This window comes from Pristiophorus japonicus, chromosome 9, assembly GCF_044704955.1.
Source record: "Pristiophorus japonicus isolate sPriJap1 chromosome 9, sPriJap1.hap1, whole genome shotgun sequence".
Classification (NCBI taxonomy): domain Eukaryota; kingdom Metazoa; phylum Chordata; class Chondrichthyes; family Pristiophoridae; genus Pristiophorus; species Pristiophorus japonicus.
The window spans coordinates 8,835,314-8,854,435 of NC_091985.1; the positions used below are offsets into that span (position 1 = coordinate 8,835,314).

At 51.2% G+C, this 19,122-nt stretch overlaps 1 protein-coding gene across 4 annotated transcripts in view; it reads left to right on the forward strand.

Moving 5' to 3' along the window:
- Positions 1-4,806: 4,806 nt before the first annotated feature.
- LOC139272931 (phosphatase and actin regulator 2-like) overlaps positions 4,807-19,122 on the forward strand; it is a 187,955-nt gene continuing 173,639 nt past the window's right edge. For all 4 annotated transcript variants that reach the window (XM_070889060.1, XM_070889057.1, XM_070889058.1 and 1 more), the window contains exon 1: positions 4,807-5,144. In XM_070889060.1, the coding sequence (XP_070745161.1) occupies positions 5,102-5,144 (43 nt within the window). In that variant the 5' untranslated portion in view covers positions 4,807-5,101. The remainder of the gene's footprint in view (positions 5,145-19,122) is intronic.

Consider the following 19,122-nt stretch of genomic DNA (forward strand, 5'->3'; position numbering starts at 1 on the left):
TGCTGGCTCTTTGGTAGAACTATCCAATTAGTCCCTCTCCCCTGCTCTTTCCCCATGGCCCTGAAATATCTCCCTGCAAGAAGTGAAAGTTGATTTTAAAAAAGCATACAGGAATTTGGCTTAATAAATAGAGGCATAGAGGCCGAAATTGGTCCATTTTTGCGCCCTGTTAGCCCTGCCGAGAGGTGCTATCGGGGCACAATTGCCTTTTCACCCGAAGGGGGCGGGTGTGCCTGGGGCGAAAGTGCGCCCGTGTTTTTGGACGCAGTTTTAAGTTAGCGCCACGCCCCGTGATTTGCGCCCCGGGTTGGCATACACGCCGATGACATCATCTTTGTGCGCGCCGACCCCTTTGCGCCCCTGGGGGGAAATTGCCCCGTGGAACGGGAGGCTGGCGCGGAGCGTCCGTCCGGGGCGCCCCTGAAAGGAGAGGCCGTGTGCGCCCCGGGGCTGCCATTTTTTTTTTTTGTCGGCTAACTCTTCTGTCGGCCCGGCAATGGCGGCCCTCGTCTTGAGCCGACCGCCATCGCACAGCCCGGTGCTCTTCTTCGGGTAGCTGGCTGCTGGCCCGGTCGAGATTATCCCTGGTGGCCCAGAGGTGGCCACCAAAGGGCCGTGCAGAGCCCGCAGCGGCCCTCCCCTTTAACTGAACTCAGCTGATGCCCTGGGAACGCCCGTCCAATGAGGTGGAGAGCCTGAGACAGCGCTCCGCCTGGTTTGAAGGGGGCAAAGGGCAATTTCACGCTGGGGGTGAGTCTTCCTGCCCCGGCAGTAACTGACCCAGGCCCAGAAGGTTACCGCCTCCGGACTGTGGTAAGGGGCAATTTCGGCCCCAAGATGTACAAAAGTTCTGCTAAACCTATATAGAACATTGGTTAGACCCCAGCTGGGGTATTGAGTCCCAATCTGGCCAGCGCACTTTAGGAAGGATGTCAAGGCGATTTGGAGATCACATCAACCATGAGTCACTTCACTTGGCATCCAACTCTTCTGTGTCGTGATCTCTGCCGCAGCCAGGAACCGGTCTAACTCTCATTCGAAGGTGTGCAGCAGATCACCGAGGAATGAGAGGCGATCTCATTGAAACGTACACAATTCTTACAGGGCTTTGACAGGGTAGATGCAGGGAGGATGTTTCCCCGGGCTGGGGAGTCTAGAACCAGGGGGGTCACAGTCTCAGAATAAGGGGTCGGCCATTTAGGACTGAGATGAGAGATTTTTTTCACTCAAGAGGGTGGTGAATCTTTGGAATTCTCTACCCCAGAGGGCTGTGGAGGCTCAGTCGTTGAGTATATTGAAGGCTGAGGTCGATAGATTTTTGGACACTATGGGGAATCAAGGGATATGGGGATCGGGCGGGAAAGTGGAGTCGAGGGCAAAGATCAGCCAGGGTCTTATTGAATGGTGGAGCAGGTTCGAGGGGCCGAATGGCCGACTCCTGCTCCAGATTCTTATGTTCTTACATACGAGCCAGCGACTAGCTCCAATAGTCAGCTAATCTCTGGGAAAAGGACCGCCTAACATCTACACCTAATAGATCCACCCACGTGTAAACTGATGCGTTTAATGAATAAAGGTGGGGGGAACGGGAATGAGAAGAGAGGGGACCCTCGATTTCAGGGTTCCCAACACTCTCGGAATGACCAGGAGTTTCCCGGATATAAAAACAGAAACTGCTGGAAATCTCAGCGGGTCAGGCACCATCTGTGGAGAGGAAGCAGAGTTAACGTTTCGGGTCGACGGACCCCTTCGTCAGAACTGGAGCGTGTTCGGAAAGAACGGATTCTTAACAAACACTGAGAGGGGGAGGGGAAGAAAGAACAAACGGGAAGGTCCGGGATAGGAATTTGGGATTCCACCTGTCGAGCCCTTCAGCAGCCCGGGATATCAGCGCTTTAAATATCCCGCCCCTCCCCCATTCCGTGGCGTCACCGGCTGCGGTTAGAGAAGCTTCCGGCTCGCTGACATCACCCGCAGAGAGTCGGGAAACGGGAAGTCTCGGCAATAGAGGGGGGGGGGGGGGGGGTCTGCACAATGGTGTGTCCCCTCTTCGCCGCCTCGGAGCCCCCTCTCTGGGGCAGAGAATTCCACAGATTCACGAGCCTCTGAGAGCAGAAATTCCTCCTCGTCTCAGTTTTAAATGGGAAACCCCTTATTCTGAAACTATGTCCCCTGGTTCTCGATTCCCCTACGAGGGGAAACATCCTCTCTGCATCGACCGTGTCGAGCCCCCTCAGTATCTTATCTGTTTCAATAAGATCACCTCTCATTCTTCTAAACTCCAATGAGTATAGGCCCAACCTACTCAGCCTTTCTTCAGATGACAACCCCCTCATCTCCGGAATCAACCGAGTGAACCTTCTCTGAACTGCAGGTATATCCTTCCATGCAAGTATATCCCTCCTTAAATACGGAGACCAAAACTGTACGCAGTACTCCAGGTGTGGCCTCACCAATACCCTGTACAGTTGTAGCAGGACTTCTCTGCTTTTATACTCTATCCCCCTTGCAATAAAGGCCAACATTCCATTGGCCTCCCTGATCACTTGCTGTACCTGCATACAAACTTTTTGTGTTTCATGCACAAAGACCCCCAGGTCCCTCTGTACTGCAGCATTCTGTAGTCTTGCTCGATTTAAATAATAATTTCTTTTTCTATTCTTGCGACCAGAGTGCACAACCTCACACTTTTTTCCCACATTGTACTCCAACTGCCAATTTGCTGCCCAGTGACTTAGCCTGACTCTATCCCTTTGCAGACTCTCTGGGGCTGAAATTGTCCCTTTGCCCAGGGGCCGGTTAGCGTCAGTGGCCGGCGATAAGGGTGTGCTAAAGGGTTTCCGGCCAGGCGCTCCCAGAGCGCTAACCCCCCCACCCCCCCCCCCACACCCCCCCGAAATTTCACTCTGGGGGAGGGGGGGGGCGGGGTCAGCGGGTGAAAAGGCGATTACCCTGCGCCCCGTCGATGACGTCATCGCTGTGCGTGCCGATCCCTCTGTGCCCTGCGGGGGGGGGGGGCGGCGGGTGTGGAATTGCCCCGTGGGAGTGAGGTCCGCGCAGGGGGCGATGCCACCGACAAGCTTCTTGGTGCAAGCAGCTGCGGTGACTGCGGACCCCCAGGCCCACCCTTAACGGGGAGGTGATCGGGCGGCCACGCCCATCTTTTCCGTGCCGGGCCCGACTTTTCAGTCGGTCCGCCAACAGGCAGGCCTCGCTCCCCTCCCCCCCCCCCCCCCGCACTCTTTGGTATCGAGCTGGTGACCCGGCCAACACCCTCCCTGGTGGCCCAGTGAGAGAGAAGGGGAGGGGACGTGGCCACGCGGCCGATATCATCACTGGCGCTGAGCGTTGTGTGCCGTGAACACCGAGCGAGCACCCCGGAAGCGCCTCAATAACACGCGCTTGCCGCCCTCACAAAAGAGGGCAAATCCGTGTCGGCTGCGGCCTTTCCCGGACCAGCGAGCAACGAAGCAGCAATTCGAATTATGCACTGCAATTTTGTCCTCTTTGCATTTCCCTCACAACTGGTTTTTCCCACCCATCTTTGTATCGTCCGCAAACCTGGCAAAGTTACACTCGGTCCCTTCATCCAAGTCATTAAAAAAACAACTTTTTTAAATGCTTTGATAAGAAGGGGAGTAGACATTATTTTTTTCAAAGGCTGTACGGGCTGCTCCTGCACACTCTCCACCTTGCCCTCCTCGCCTGCCGTCCGGACACGCCATGGCGTACCATCTTGCCGTCCGGAGGAGGCGGGGGTCCCCGATGGAGGGCTCTCTCCGCGGGAGTCCTCCCACTATTTATCGGGGACTTGGCCTGGAGGGTGGTGCACGGAGCAGTCCCGTGCAATAGGTTTTTAAGCCGGTTCACGGGCTCCCCGGCCGCCTGCAATTTCTATCGAGTGCGCGAGGTTGCAGCCCCTGTTCCATTATTTGAAGGGGCTGCTCCTCAAATTCTGGCTGCACTTCAGCCCCACGCTCCCGATCTTTGGGCACCCTGTGCGGAGGGGAGCGGGTAGGTCCGAGGGCCTCCTCGTAGGACTGCTCATGGGCACGGCCAAGGGGGCCATCAGCCGGTCCAGACAGCGGGCGGTCGAGGGGGTCGTTCAACCTGACTGCCTGCCTCTCTTCCGCTCTTACATCCGGTCCAGGGTGTCCTTGGAGATGGAGCACGCGGTGTCCACCGGTACGCTCGCGGCCTTCCGCGAGAGGTGGGCGCCGGAGAGACTGGAGTGCATCATTTCAACCGGGAACAGAATTTTAATTTGATGGGATTTGACAAAGGTTCCCTTTTATGTCCAATTGTTAATTTCTAGTTTTGGGTGCCCTCAAAAAACAAGGGGGCACGTTTCTACCAAATGAGCCTGACTATTCCCCTCGGCCCTCATCCTGCCTGATAATGTCCAGTTATTCTGTGCTGAATCTAACCCCTCTCCCCTCCTCCCCATGCTGCACCCCGGGATTTTAAACACTGCTAATCTACTTTTTAAAATTTATTTTTACATGTAGGGTGCAGAAACTCTGCTTTAAAATCATCTGTTTCTACTACCTCCGTTCTCCCCCTCACGCTCTCCCCCCCACCACCCCCGCCCCACACACACACCCCCACCCCCCACTCCCCCATTTTCCTTCAAGTTTATTTCCCCCACGGAGCACAAGAGGGCTACAAATCCGCAGAGGGAATTTGCTTTCCAATAACCCTGTGCCAGCTTGGGACTCCCTCCCCGTGCCCTCTGACCCCTGCGACTTAATCTGCATAAAGGAATGACAAGCATTCTCGCTGAGCAGGAACAGTCGGGGCTGGAGACTGAAGCAAAAAGGGCTTGGTGTGCGATCGAGAGAGAGAGAGAGAGAGAGAGAGGGAGAGACACTGGAGCCGGGAAAGTTTTCAATCAGTAGCTGAGTGAGTGAGTGAGTGAGTGAGTGTGTGTGTGTATGTATGAACTTCCAGAACCCCTCTCTGCGGTGAAGACAGTGCAATGGGCTGGTGCTGCCCTGACTGGTGGAGTAGTCGTGGCTGTAGTGTGTCTGGCACTGTTCTGACGATCTGTTGACTCCATGCGAAAGAGGACAAGAAGGGCTCCTGGTGAAGCCGGAGGAAGATGGGGCAGACTTTGGTGTCGAGCTTTACTGAGCCTGCAAGTGGTGAGTAAAAGCGGCAAGCACTCTGCACTCTGTACCGTTCAGCCCAGACCGAGGGAAGTTTGAATGGAGACACTGAAAAAAAACGACTTTAATTTTCTCCTAAAAGTCAGTTAAACCTGTGATCCTTGTTTTTTTTTTAAACGGTTAACCAAGTAACAGGAATGAATACTGGAGGTGGTTTTGAAGTAGTTTTGCATATTCTGCCATAAAAACATCCTGTTATCTTTCTGTGTTGCTACTCTCAGTCATGTTTTCTTATCTATATTTACCACTCCCCCCCCCTCGCCGTACTCATTGTGTTGAATGTGCACATTTACGTTTAACCCTTACCCTGCTGAATATCCCAGAGTCCGCCCAGCAGTTGCTGGATCCGCAGCTTTACAGCGGGCACCTGTCGGCCGGACTGGAGGATAGCTTTACTTGCCAGAGAGGTGCCACTCTTTGCTTTAGACACCAATCTGTTGGCGCCAATCGCCTCACCCCCTCCTTTTTCTATGAACCCCCCCCCCCCCGGTAACGAAACCGGGACTGAAGACATGAGCATGTCGCTTGGGAGACATGCAATGGCAGTGCGATCGTTTGTCTCTCCGTCCAGGAGAGTTGTTGATGCCAGTTCGTTAGATATATTCAAGAGGGAGTTGGATAAGGCCCTTACGGCTAAAGGGATCAAGGGGTATGGGGAGAAAGCAGGAAAGGGGTACTGAGGTGAATGATCAGCCATGATCTTATTGAATGGCGGTGCAGGCTCGAAGGGCCGAATGGCCTACTCCTGCATAGTTTCTATGTTTCTATGAGACAGGCAGCGGGCAGGTGATTGAGGGAAATCAGAGACCAAGTTGTTCCCAGTGAGGAGTGGGTGGACGGTGACGGGAAAGGGAGGGGTGCGGCTGAGCTCGTTCACACCTCCGATCATCGGTCTGACAGCAATGTCACTGGAGGCCGGGAGTGGGCTGCTTCCCCGAGAACATAGGAACAGGAGAAGCTCATCCGACTCCTCGAGCCTGTCCCGCCAGTCTGTTAGATCACAGCTGACCTGTCCCTTAACAACCATCCATCGGCCTTGGTTCCGTAGCCCTTAATACCCCTGCCTCGGGCTTCCGTACCAAGCAAGAGGTTTTAGTGATAAAGGGTTTCAACATTCAGGAAGGAATCTGTTTAAAAAAGCAAAATACTGCGGATGCTGGAAATCTGAAATAAAAACCGCAAATACTGGAAATGCTCAGCTGGTCTGGTGGAGAGAGAAATAGAGTTAGCGTTTCAGGTCGGTGACCCTTGGTCAGGAATCTTAATGACCCTGAAGAGGAGGTAACAGCTAAGGGTTACTGTGGTTAGGGGAAAGGCTGGAGGTAACATGAAATGGGGGGGGGGGGGAGGGGGGCTAAAGGATAGCAGGTGGAAAGGGCTGAAGGGTCTTCTACAGCCAAGCGCAACTTGTGACTTGAACTGCTGGTCTGATGGAACCCAATGTGGGTCTCGCCATGGGGAGGAAGTTTATTTGTCTTTAAGAGAATAGCGTGTCTCATGGGGTTCAAAGTAAAGCAGGAAGAGGAGCCTCTGGTCACGGACAGCAATTCAAACTAAGCATAGATGGAGGAGAGTCATTCCAATTATGGAAAGGCAAATTCTAATGAGCTGGGGTTTTTTCTTTCTTCGTAAAATTGTTAAACCAAAGGACGTTTCTTAAAGGGGCGATAAAGCTGCATTAAGGGCAGTTTCTGGAAGGGCTTCCTTCCTGGGCATTTTGACTGCTTGTTGGGGAAGTTCCTGTCCACACTTTGGTGTGTAGTAAGGGTTGGGAGAGGGGAACTTCGACTTCCTCTTTAATGTTTGGCGCAGTGTGGTTAGTTTCAGATGGCATCAGTTTGGTTCCTATTCCTGTCGGACACAGTCAGGGGCCCATCAAGGAGCTTTGGGCACATGAGGACAACTGTGTACAAGCCAAGTAAAATGTTCTGACACTAAGCTCTGTGACAGTGGTGCCAGCTCCCTCTCCTCCCATCTCCCTCTCCTACAATATTCCTTGCTCTTATTTTCCAGCTTGGCTCATCGTTTGTAGTTAATCATGGAATCATAAAATCTCCCGGCAGGAGGAGGCCATTTGCCCCATCGTACTGTGCCTTTACTAGCTCCACAGTGGAGCTGCTGCTCTGGCTCCATTCCCTTGCTCTTTCCCTCTGCCCTTATACAGGAATTACAGTCTCTGTCGCAGGTGGGACAGACAGTGGTTGGAGGAAAGGGTGGGTGGGGAGTCTGGTTTGCCGCACGCTCCTTCCGCTGCCTGCGCTTGATTTCTGCACGCTCTCGGCGACAAGACTGGAGGTGCTCAGTGCCCTCCCGGATGCACTTCCTCCACTTAGGGCGGTCTTTGGCCAGGGACCCCCAGGCGTCGGTGAGGATAGGATATAGCACTTTATCAAGGGGGCTTTGAGGGTGTCTTTGAAACGTTTCCTCTGCCCACCTGAGGCTCACTTGCCATGTAGGAGTTCCGAGTAGAGCGCTTGCTTTGGGAGTCTCGTGTCGGGCATGCGGACAATGTGGCCCGCCCAGCGGAGCTGGTCGAGTGTGGTCAGTGCTTCGATGCTTACCATTGTAGATCATTCGGGTAGTGCCCAATGGCACAGTCCCCGGTATTTGATGGTGCCTTCTTGTTCTTTGACAGGTATAGCGGATAATGTGTGTACCTGGCTGTATGAATGATTACTCGAAGAGCACTAATGAGAGAAGGTGTGTCGGTGCTGTGAAATTATACCCTGTCCCCACCTATGTCAGGAATTTTTATTTCAGAAAACTCTTTGCTAACACAGGTCTGCCACAATATACTCAAACTCAGCCCAGTCAGGCATGTGTCTGCCTCCCACTCTCAGGAAAACCTGAACAGGCTGGGCCACTACTCTCTCAGACAGAGAAGGCCATAGGGTGACCCGAGAGAGGCCTTTAACATTATGAAGAGGGCTCAATAGGGTGGGTACAGAGAAGGTGTCTCTACTTGTGGAGGAGACCAAAACTAGGGGCCATAAATATAGGACAATCAGTAATAAATCCAATAGGGAATTCTGGAGAAACCTCTTCACCCAGAGAGTGGTGAGAATGTGGAACTCGCTGCCACAGGGAGTGGTTGAGGTGAATAACAGAGATGCATTTAAAGAAAGCTAAATAAGTACATGAGGGAGAAAGGAATAGAAAGTTATGCTGATGCGGTTAGATGAACCTTGTGGGAGGTACCTTGTGTGGAATATAAATGTCTGCATGGACCTGTTCGGCCGAATGACCTGATTCTGTGCTGTAACATTCTATACACTCCCTATCCAATGGCTGGCTCTTGCCTCACTGTGCCTTTCTGAGAGGTGATGTAATTGAAATGTATAAGTTAATGAGGGGGCTCGACAAGGTAGCTGCAGAGAGGATGCTTCCCCTCGTGATAGAATCTAGAACGAGGGGGCATAGTTTCAGAATAAGGGGCCGTCCATTTAGAACTGAGATGAGGAGGAATTTCTTCTTATATTCCCAGTCTGATTGTGACTCTTCCTGCTGAGTGCTTGCCTGGGTCCGTCACATCACTATCCCCTGGATTTCGTCGCCCAAGTCTTTCAGTGTCAATGGGGCAGTACAACTCCACGCTGTTGGAATAAATCTGCTGATTAAAACTGGTTGATTGAAAGGTACAAAAGCCCAATTGCCAGGAACAGGAAGGACACGGCGGGTCAGCATGTATGTGTGTAGGCTGATCCATAAGAACATAAGAAATAGGAGCAGGAGTCGGCCATTTGGCCCCTCGAGCCTGCTCCGCCATTTAATACAATCATGGCCGATCTGATCATGGACTCAGCTCCACTTCCCTGCCCACTCCCCATAACCATTCACTCCCGTATCGCTCAAAAATCTGTCTATCTCCGCCTTAAATATATTCAATGACCCAGCCTCCACAGCTCTCTGGGGCAGAGAATTCCACAGATTTACAACCCTCTGAGAGAAGAAATTCCTCCTCATCTCCGCTCTAAATGGACGACTCCTTATTCTGACCCCTTATTTATGCCCCCTAGTTTTAGTTTCCCCTATGAGTGGAAATATTCTCTCTGCATCCACCTTGTCGAGCCCCCTCAGCATCGTATATGTTTCGATAAGATCACCTCTCATTCTTCTGAACTCCAATGAGTAGAGGCCCAACCTACTCAACCTAGCTTCATAAATCAACCCTCATCTCCGGAATCAACTAGTGAACCTTCTCTGAACAGTCTCCAATGCAAGTATATTCTTCCTTAAATACGAAGACCAAACTGTACATAGAAACATAGAAACATAGAAAATAGGTGCAGGAGTAGGCCATTCAGCCCTTCTAGCCTGCACCGCCATTCAATGAGTTCATGGCTGAACATGCAACTTCAGTACCCCATTCCTGCTTTCTCGCCATACCCCTTGATCCCCCTAGTAGTAAGGACCTCATCTAACTCCTTTTTGAATATATTCAGTGAATTGGCCTCAACAACTTTCTGTGGTAGAGAATTCCACAGGTTCACCACTCTCTGGGTGAAGAAGTTTCTCCTCATCTCGGTCCTAAATGGCTTACCCCTCATCCTTAGACTGTGACCCCTGGTTCTGGACTTCCCCAACATTGGGAACATTCTTTCTGTATCTAACCTGTCTGAACCCATCAGAATTTTAAACGTTTCTATGAGGTCCCCTCTCATTCTTCTGAACTCCAGTGAATACAAGCCCAGTTGATCCAGTACTCCAGGTGTGGCCTCACCAATACCCTGTACAGTTGTAGCAGGACTTCTCTGCTTTTATACTCCATCCCCCTTGCAATAAAGGCCAACATTCCATTTGCCATCCTGATTACTTGCTGTACCTGCGTACTAATGTTTTGTGTTTCATGCACAAGGACCCCCAGGTTCCTTTGTATTGCAGCACTTTGTAATTTTTCTCCATTTAAATTATAATTTGCTTGTCTATTTTTACTGCCAAAGTGGATAACCTCACATTTTCCCACATTATACTTCATCTGCCAGATTTTTGCCCACTCACTTAGCGCTGACTATATCACTTTGCAGATTTTTTGTGTGCTCCTCACAATTTGCTTTCCCATCCATCTTTGTATCATCAGCAAACTTGGCTACATTACACTCGGTCCCTTCATCCAAGTCATTAATATAGATTGTAAATAGTTGAGGCCCCAGCACTGATCCCTGAGGCACCCCGCTAGTCACTGTTTGCCAACCGGAAAATGACCCGTTTATCCCGTCTCTGTTTTCTGTTAGTTAACCAATCCTCTAGCCACACGGGAGGACTGCTCTGAGCCACCTCCCCATTCTCCTGATCTCTCCAGCTCCACTGTTTCAGTCGCTGACCGGATGTCTGGTGCTTCCTCATGGGACAGTCGTTGAGTGGAGGCAGGATGTTCCCTTTCAGAACAGTCACCTTCGGGCCATATTGAAGGCCAGACACTCACTGGAAAGAGGGCGTCACTATGAGGGGAAGCCTCCTCTGACTGACGAACATTGTGGGGCTGAGTGGAGGTAAGGGGACCCCTCGCATGTAAAGTCGCCCCGGGGCTGCATTTTCTCACAAAAGTGACATTGGCAGATGATCTGGGGACAGGTTGTTCACTCTCTCTTGGGTTGTGACACTTGTGGGCCCAAGCAAGGGGAGAACATACCTTTGTCAAAGAAAACAAATCGGTCGTTCAGCAAGTAAAATTGTCAGTACTATGACGCAACTTGGTAACTGTGGGTAGCGCTCTGGCCTCTGAGTCAGAAGGTCAGAGGTTCGAGTCCCACTCCAGAGACTTGAGCACTAAAATCTCGGCTGACGCTCCAGTGCAGCGCCGTGGGAATGCTGCACTGTCGGAGGTGCCGTCTTTCGATGAGATGTTAACCCGAGACCCTCGGGTGGAGTTGAAAGATCTTTGTGCAGAATGGCCTGTGAAACGGGCTGTTTGTGGCACGGCTGCAGAACCTGAACGTTATTGTCAGTCAGCGTTATGTGTGTAGGGAGGAAGGGGGCAGGATTTCCTGTGCCACTCATCTCTAATACTTTGAATTCTGAGGTGAAAGTGCTGGTGCAAACTAATACTGACAAATAATCGCAATGCAACCAGTAAGTAAAATTGTCAGTACTATGATGCAGCTTGGTAACTGTGGGTAGCGCTCTGGCCTCTGAGTCAGGAGGTCATAGGTTCAAGTCCCACTCCAGAGACTTGAGCACTAAAATCTCGGCGCTCCAGTGCAGCGCTTGTGGGAATGCTGCACTGTCGGAGATGCATCCTGGGAGGTGTGTGACTTGGGGAAGGCGGGGAATCAGATCTCCTGGCTCTGTTTGGAGCATGAGTTATGGCAAGGTTCATTAATTGTAGCCCTTTGACCAGCGATGTGGGTCAGGGAGGAGAGGGAGGTCATGACTGCAAAATAACCTGCCTTTCTGGCAGATTGCGCTATGTGTGTGCACTAGGTCCGTGCAACAGAGCAGGTCTCCAGTCGTCCTGGTTAACCCTTGCCACTGGACCAAGACCTAGCTCTGTCAGGCCAGTGTGGTGGCTGGTGTGCAACGGTCACCCCACGTTAAAAAAATCCACGCACACCCCCTTAACTGGAGTTCAGGACTGGAATATCGGGTCCTTCATCGAAATATCTGTGAACTCATGTGGAAGCAAGTCATCTTCATTCGAGGGACTGTCTATGATGATGATATAATCGCAGTAGGACGTCTTTACTCTTATACTGCAATCCCTTTGTATTAAAGGCCAACACACCAGCTCCAGATGACCTGGAAGAGGGGACAGAGTGTAATGTAACAAAATTTGCAGATGACACTAAGATTAGTGGGAAAGCGGGTTGTGTAGAGGACACAGAGAGGCTGCAAAGAGATTTAGATAGGTTAAGCGAATGGGCGAAGGTTTGGCAGATGGAATATAATGTCGGAAAGTGTGAGGTCATCCACCTTGGGGAAAAAAACAGTAAAAGGGAATATTATTTGAATGGGGAGAAATTACAACATGCTGCGGTGCAGAGGGACCTGGGGGTCCTTGTGCATGAATCCCAAAAAGTTAGTTTGCAGGTGCAGCAGGTAATCAGGAAGGCGAATGGAATGTTGGCCTTCATTGCGAGAGGGATGGAGTACAAAAGCAGGGAGGTCCTGCTGCAACTGTATAGGGTATTGGTCAGGCCGCACCTGGAGTACTGCGTGCAGTTTTGGTCACCTTACTTAAGGAAGGATATACTAGCTTTGGAGGGGGTACAGAGACGATTCACTAGGCTGATTCCGGAGATGAGGGAGTTACCTTATGATGATAGATTGAGTAGACTGAGTCTTTACTCGTAGGAGTTCAGAAGGATGAGAGGTGATCTTATAGAAACATTTAAAATAATGAAAGGGATCGACAAGACAGAGGCAGAGAGGTTGTTTCCACTGGTCGGGGAGACTAGAACTAGGGGGCACAGCCTCAAAATACGGGGGAGCCAATTTAAAACCGAGTTGAGAAGGAATTTCTTCTCCCAGAGGGTTGTGAATCTGTGGAATTCTCTACCCAAGGAAGCAGTTGAGGGTAGCTCATTGAATGTATTCAAATCACAGATAGATAGATTTTTAACCAATAAGGGAATTAAGGGTTACAGGGAGCGGGCGGGTAAGTGGAGCTGAGTCCACGGCCAGATCAGCCATGATCTTGTTGAATGGCGGAGCAGGCTCGAGGGGCTAGATGGCCTACTCCTATTCCTAATTCTTAAAACTCCTGAGGTAGCATGTGCAGTAGTGGACAGGGTTAGCATCGGAGGGAATGAGACAACTCGATAGGGACAGCGGAGAGGCTTAGGGAGGGAATTTCAGAGCTTAGAGGCTTGGCAGCTGAAGGCACGGCCCCACCATGGCGGGGCAAAGAAAGAGAGGGCAAATGCTGAAGAGGCCAGAAGGGCCAGAAGAGTTCTCGGAGGGCAGTAAGGCGGGAGGGGTTTACAGAGATAGGCAGGGGTGAGGTCAGATCTTTTCTACACGCATCGAGCAGTTAACATGAGGAATGGGCTCCCAGATAGAACAGAGGAGGCGAAAATCCTGGGATCATTCAAGAGAAAAACCTCAATGCTGCAGGGGAACTGTAAAGTGGCCTGTCTCGCACAGGAGCAACGTGTAATTATCCAGCACCTTTACCATACAAGCCCCCAAGCCCCCCCCCCCCCGCCCTCCCCAAAGAGCTTTACAGAGGGGTGGGGGGCGGGGGGTGCTGAACTGCAGGAGAGCGGTCAGGCTTGGTCAAGAAGGTGGGCTTGGATTGCAGTCAGATTGTAATTTATCGATTGCAGAGCGCGAGCTCTTGACTTCAGTATGTATCTCGAGCCGGCAAAAGAAAGTCTTGCATTTATGTAGCACCTTTCACAACCTCAGGACGTCCAAAAGTGTTTTACAGCCAATGGAGTACTTTTGAAGTGTGGTCACTGTTGTAATGTAGGAAATGCGGCAACCAATTTGCACGCAGCAAGCTCCCACAAACGGCAATGACGAGATAATCTGTTTCAGTGATGTTGGTTCAGGGATTTAACATTGGCCAGGACAACGAGGAGAACTTCCCTGCTCTTAATAGGAATAGTGACTTGAGATCTTTTACGTTCATCTGAGAGAGCAGACAGGGCTCCGGTTTAACTTCTCACCCAGAAAGACGGCACCTCATAAGTGCGGTGCTCCCTCAGTACTGCCCCTCCACCAGTGCAGTGCTCCCTCAGTACTGCTCCTCCGACAGTGCAGCACTCCCTCAGTACTGCCCCTCCGACAGTGCAGCGCTCCTTTAGTACTGCCCCTCCGATGGTGCAGTGCTGCCTCAGTACTGCCCCTCCAACAGTGCAGCGCTCCCTCAATACTGCCCCTGCACCAGTGGAGTGCTCCCTCAGTACTGCCCCTCCGACAGTGCAGCGCTCCCTCAGTACTGCCCCTCCGACAGTGCAACACTCCCTCAGTACTGCCCCTCCGACAGTGCAGTGCTCCCTCAGTACTGCCCCTCTGACAGTGCAGCGTTTCCTCAGTACTGCCCCTCTGACAGTGCAGTGCTCCCTCAGTACTGTCCCTCTGACAGTGCAGCGTTCCCTCAGTACTGCCCCTCCGACAGTGCAGCGCTCCCTCAGTACTGTCCCTCTGACAGTGCAGTGCTCCCTCAGTACTGCCCCTCCGACAGTGCAGCGCTCCCTCAGTACTGTACTGGGAGGGTCAGCCTGGGTTATGAGCTCGAGTCTCCAGAACAATCAGTGTGCACCATCAGCTACTTGTCGCTGGGTTTCTTTCCTGGATTGATTTACAAAGTAGGGCCATTGATAGGTGCCTGTGGTACTCAGTACATGCACCGTGTCGCAGGCTGTGACCATTCCTCTCCTGTCGTGTCCTTGACTTCTTATCACAACTGGTGAGATAATGATACAGCTGGCATGCTGCCTCGCGATAACGAAATCACTCAGTCGTGTCTTTTCTTATCTTCTGAAGGTTGCGCTGGTAGCAGTGCTGGCAGTTAGCGTGCCAGAGTTTTCCATATGCTTCTTTCTGTGAAGTGTCTTGGGATGTTCCGTGGGTACAAACAGGTTTTGGGCCACCCCGGCGTGGTCAGCAGTGACTTACAAAGGAATCATCGTCATCATAGGCAGTCCCTCGAATCGAGGATGACTTGCTTCCACACCAAAAAGGGATGAGCTCACAGGTGTTTCAATGAAGGACCTAATATTCCAGATCCCGAACTACATCCTGAAGGTTGGAAGATGCCCGTGCATGGAATTTTTTAACGTGGGGTGGCCGTTGCACACCAGCCACCACACGGGCTTGACAGAGCTCGGTCTCGGTCCAGTGGCAAGGGTTAACCAGGACTAACTGGAGACCAGCTCTGCTGCACGGACCTAGTGCGCGCACACATATCGCACAGTGTGGGCTGGGCCCGTGCTGCCCCCTGGGTCCTCACCTCTTCTGGGCCCCAGATTCACACCTCTCCTGGGCCCCCGATCACATCCCTCTACAAACTCTTCGCCCCGACCTCGCCGCTCCTGCTGTACCTGCCCACACTGCGGTCAGCCGTCGCCCTCCTGCAGCAGCACGCGCTGCTCCCTGCAGTGGTATACCGCCACACGCTGCTCCCTGTAATGGCCCCGGCCTGCTGATGGTCTCGCAGGCCGGGACTACGCCGATTTCCGAAGAAAGTGTATCTAAAGCTCCTTTCATGACCTCAGGACATCCCAAAGCGCTTCACAGCCAATGAAGAACTTTTGAAGTGTAATCACTGTTGTAATGTCGGCAGCGTCGTGGGATCTTTTACGTCCCCCCCCCCGAGTTTAACATCTCATGCGAAGGACGGCACCTCCGACAGTGCGGCACTCCCTCAGCACTGCACTGGAGTGTCTGCCTAGATTTTGTGCTGAAGTCCCTGGAGTGGGACTTTCTACATAGAAACATAGAAAATAGGTGCAGGAGTAGGCCATTCAGCCCTTCGAGCCTGCACCACCATTCAATATGATCATGGCTGATCATTCCCTCAGTACCCCTTTCCTGCTTTCCCTCCATTCCCCTTGATCCCTTTAGCTGTAAGGGTCACATCTAACTCCCTTTTGAATATATCTAACAAACTGGCCTCAACAACTTTCTGTGGTAGAGAATTCCACAGGTTCACAATTTTCTGAGTGAAGAAGTTTCTCCTTATCTCGGTCCTATATAGCTTACCCCTTATCCTTAGACTGTGACCCCACAACCTTCTGACTCAGAGTTGAGAGTGCGACTCACTGAGCCACGGCTATTTCGAAGAGCAGGGTGTCCTCCCGGTGCTCTGGCCGTTGCTTCGATAAGAGCAGGGTAATCTCGTATTCTGCAGGATATGACTGTTCCTTTGTTGCTGTGCACAAATAATTGTTTTTTATTGTGGAAAGCAACCAGCCATATTAAATTTATATTTCGGAAGATGTAGAAGTAAATGGTTATCCCAGAATTTAACTCAAGCACATTTGAGAGTCAAAGAAATCTAGCAAACTCTTTCTCCTGAGATTAGGGAGGTAGGGCAGCATCAAACTGAATAGGATCTGTGGAACAGGTGGATGGGTCAGGTGGCCTTCTCTCAGTCCATGCTTTCTTCAGCTTTTGTGACTGAAACACACGTGTGGTGTGAGTGCGTGCCTGTGTGTGTCTGTCTGTGTGTCCATGTGTCTGTCTGTGTGTCCATGTGTGCCTGTGTGTGTGCCTGTGTGTATGCGTGTGTGTGTCTGCAAGTATGTGTGTGTGTATGTGTGCGTGCATATGTGTGTGTGTGTACATATGTGCATGTGCGTGTGTGCGTACATATGTGTGTGCGTGCGTGCGTGCATGTGTGTGTGTGCGTACATGTGTGTGTGCGTGCATGTGTGTGTGCGTACATATGTGCGTGTGTGTGTGTATGTGTGTGTGCGTACATGTGTATGTGTGTGTGCGTACATATGTGTGTGTGTGTGCATGCATGTGTGTGTGCGCGTACATATGCGTGTGTGTGTGTGTGCGTACACATGTGCGTGTGCGTGTGTGTGTGTGTGTTCATTCCTCCCTTTAACCCATGATAGCCTGGGAGAAGCTGATAGTATTTAAATCTGCAGAGCAAGATCGCATGTTGATCCTCCAGATTGCTGGTGGGGGACGAACTGAAAGCTTTTGTTCTGATGAGACACTGGTGTCTATCAACACAGGAAAATAGCCCCGAGGGAAGGTTGCTCCTCCGAGACGTGGTTGGGGCACCAATTCTATCTCACCAAAAATCAAACAGGTTAGATGCGGGAAGAATGTTCCCGATGTCGGGGAAATCCAGAACCAGGGGACATAGTCTTAGGATAAGGGGTAGGCCATTTAGGACTGAGATGAGGAGAAACTTCTTCACTCAGAGTTGTTAACCTGTGGAATTCCCTGCCGCAGAGAGTTGTTGATGCCAGTTCACTGGACATATTCAAGAGGGAGTTAGATATGGCCCTTACGGCTAAAGAGATCAAGGGGTATGGAGAGAAAGCGGGAAAGGGGTACTGAGGGAATGATCAGCCATGATCTTATTGAATGGTGGTGCAGGCTCGAAGGGCCGAATGGCCTAATCCTGCACCTATTTTCTATGTTACTATGTTTCTATGTTAAGTACATTTTGTAGGAATATTCGTGAGTAGACCAGGAAGGTAAAGGAAACTCTGGGCTTGTTCTCTTCACTGGGGCTCAGTGGGTAGCACTCTCGCCTCTGAGTCAGAAGGTTGTGGATTCAAGTCCCACTCCCGAGACTTCAGCACATAAATCTAGGCCGACGCTCCAGTGCAGTGCTGAGGGAGCGTTGCACTGTCGGAGGTGCTGTCTTTCGGATGAGATGTTAAACTGAGGCCCTGTCTGCTCTCTCAGGTGGATATAAAAGATCCCGCTGCACTATTTCAAAGAAGAGCAGGGGAGTTAGCCCTGGTGTGCTGGCCAATATTTATCCCTCAACCAACATCACTAAAACAGATTATCTGGGTCATTATCACATTGCTGTTTGTGGGAGCTTGCTGTGCAAAATCCCTAAATTACAACAGTGACCACACTTCAAAAGTACTTTATTGGCTGTAAAGCACTTTGGGACATCCGGAAGTCGCAAAAGACGCGATTGAAACGCAAATCTTTCTTCCTTTCTTGCCGTCACCGAGCTGAGGTATTTAAAGCGTTGGAAGACAATTGGCGCGAGCTGTCGATTCTGCGATCAAATGCCGAGGGTCACAGCTTACACAGGACGACGTTATCAGCAGCAATGGACGTGCGAGAACCTGTCACTAACAGTGTGAATAGAAGTGTGCAGTGAGGCACCAAGGAAGACCGTTGAAGTGTAATTGGGATCGCGAGACAACTCGATGCAGTATGAGTGAGAGAGAGGGGGAGGGTGAGAGAGAAGCGATTGAGAAGGGATTTAGAACTCGCTGCCACAGCGAGTAGTTGAGGTGAATAGCATAGATGCACAGAAGGGGAAGTGAGATAAAACACATGGGGGAGAAAGGGATAGGAGGATAGGGTGGGAAGATGAGGAGGGATGAGGGGCGCTCGAGTGAAACATAAACAGAGGCATGGAGCAGTTGGACAGAATGGCCTGTTTTGGCCTGTATGTTCTGTGTTATTGAGGGATATGGTTCGAAGTCGATCTCTCGCTCTCTAAAAACAGACAAGGCTGGTTGGGCCCATTGACCTTTGCTCTATAACTCTGTGCCCTTGTGTGGTGACACACGAAGATGGATCTTTTATTGCCTGCCACATAAGGACGTGACAAAGAGGCACCACCCTGGCCAACGGGTGTACAGAGCCCAGAGTGAGATCCCGGGGAGCTGGGCGAGCCTCAGACAGGAAGCTGAAGGGACATTTCGACTTCACAGGAAGCCTGTTCACACCAGCAATTTATCTGGGACAAAAAAAAAATTCTCTCCGAAAGCTCAAAGCAAAACATTATCGCACCTGGAGGGAACAAAGGGGCAGTTCCATCCAGTCAACACCCAACCAAATGAGGTTCCCTTCATAAAGCAAAGTGCGTAAAGAGCGACAAGCGGCAGGAAGCAGAACGCACCGGAAAATCATTCCGACCAATAAATCCTAAAAGGCAAAGCTGTCAGCATCGAGAAAATGATGGGCTATTGATTTTATGATCTTAAAATAGAGTGAGACCCATTTAAAGTGTCAGCCGTGGCTCAGTGGGCAGCACTCTTCGCCTCTGAGTCAGAAGGTCGTGGGTTCAAGTCCCACTCTCAGAGACTTAAGCGCAAATGTCCAGGCCGACACTCCCGGGGCGGTGCTGAGGGAGCGCCGCACTGTCGGGGGTGCCGTCTTTCGGAGGAGACGTTAAACCGAGGCCCCGTCTGCTCTCTCAGGTGGATGTAAAAGACCCCGCGGCACTATTTCGAAGAAGAGCAGGGGGAGTTATCCCCGGTGTCCTGGCCAATATTTATTCCTCAATTAACGTAACAAAAAAAAACAGATTATCTGGGTCGTTATCACATTGCTGTTTGTGGGAGCTTGCTGT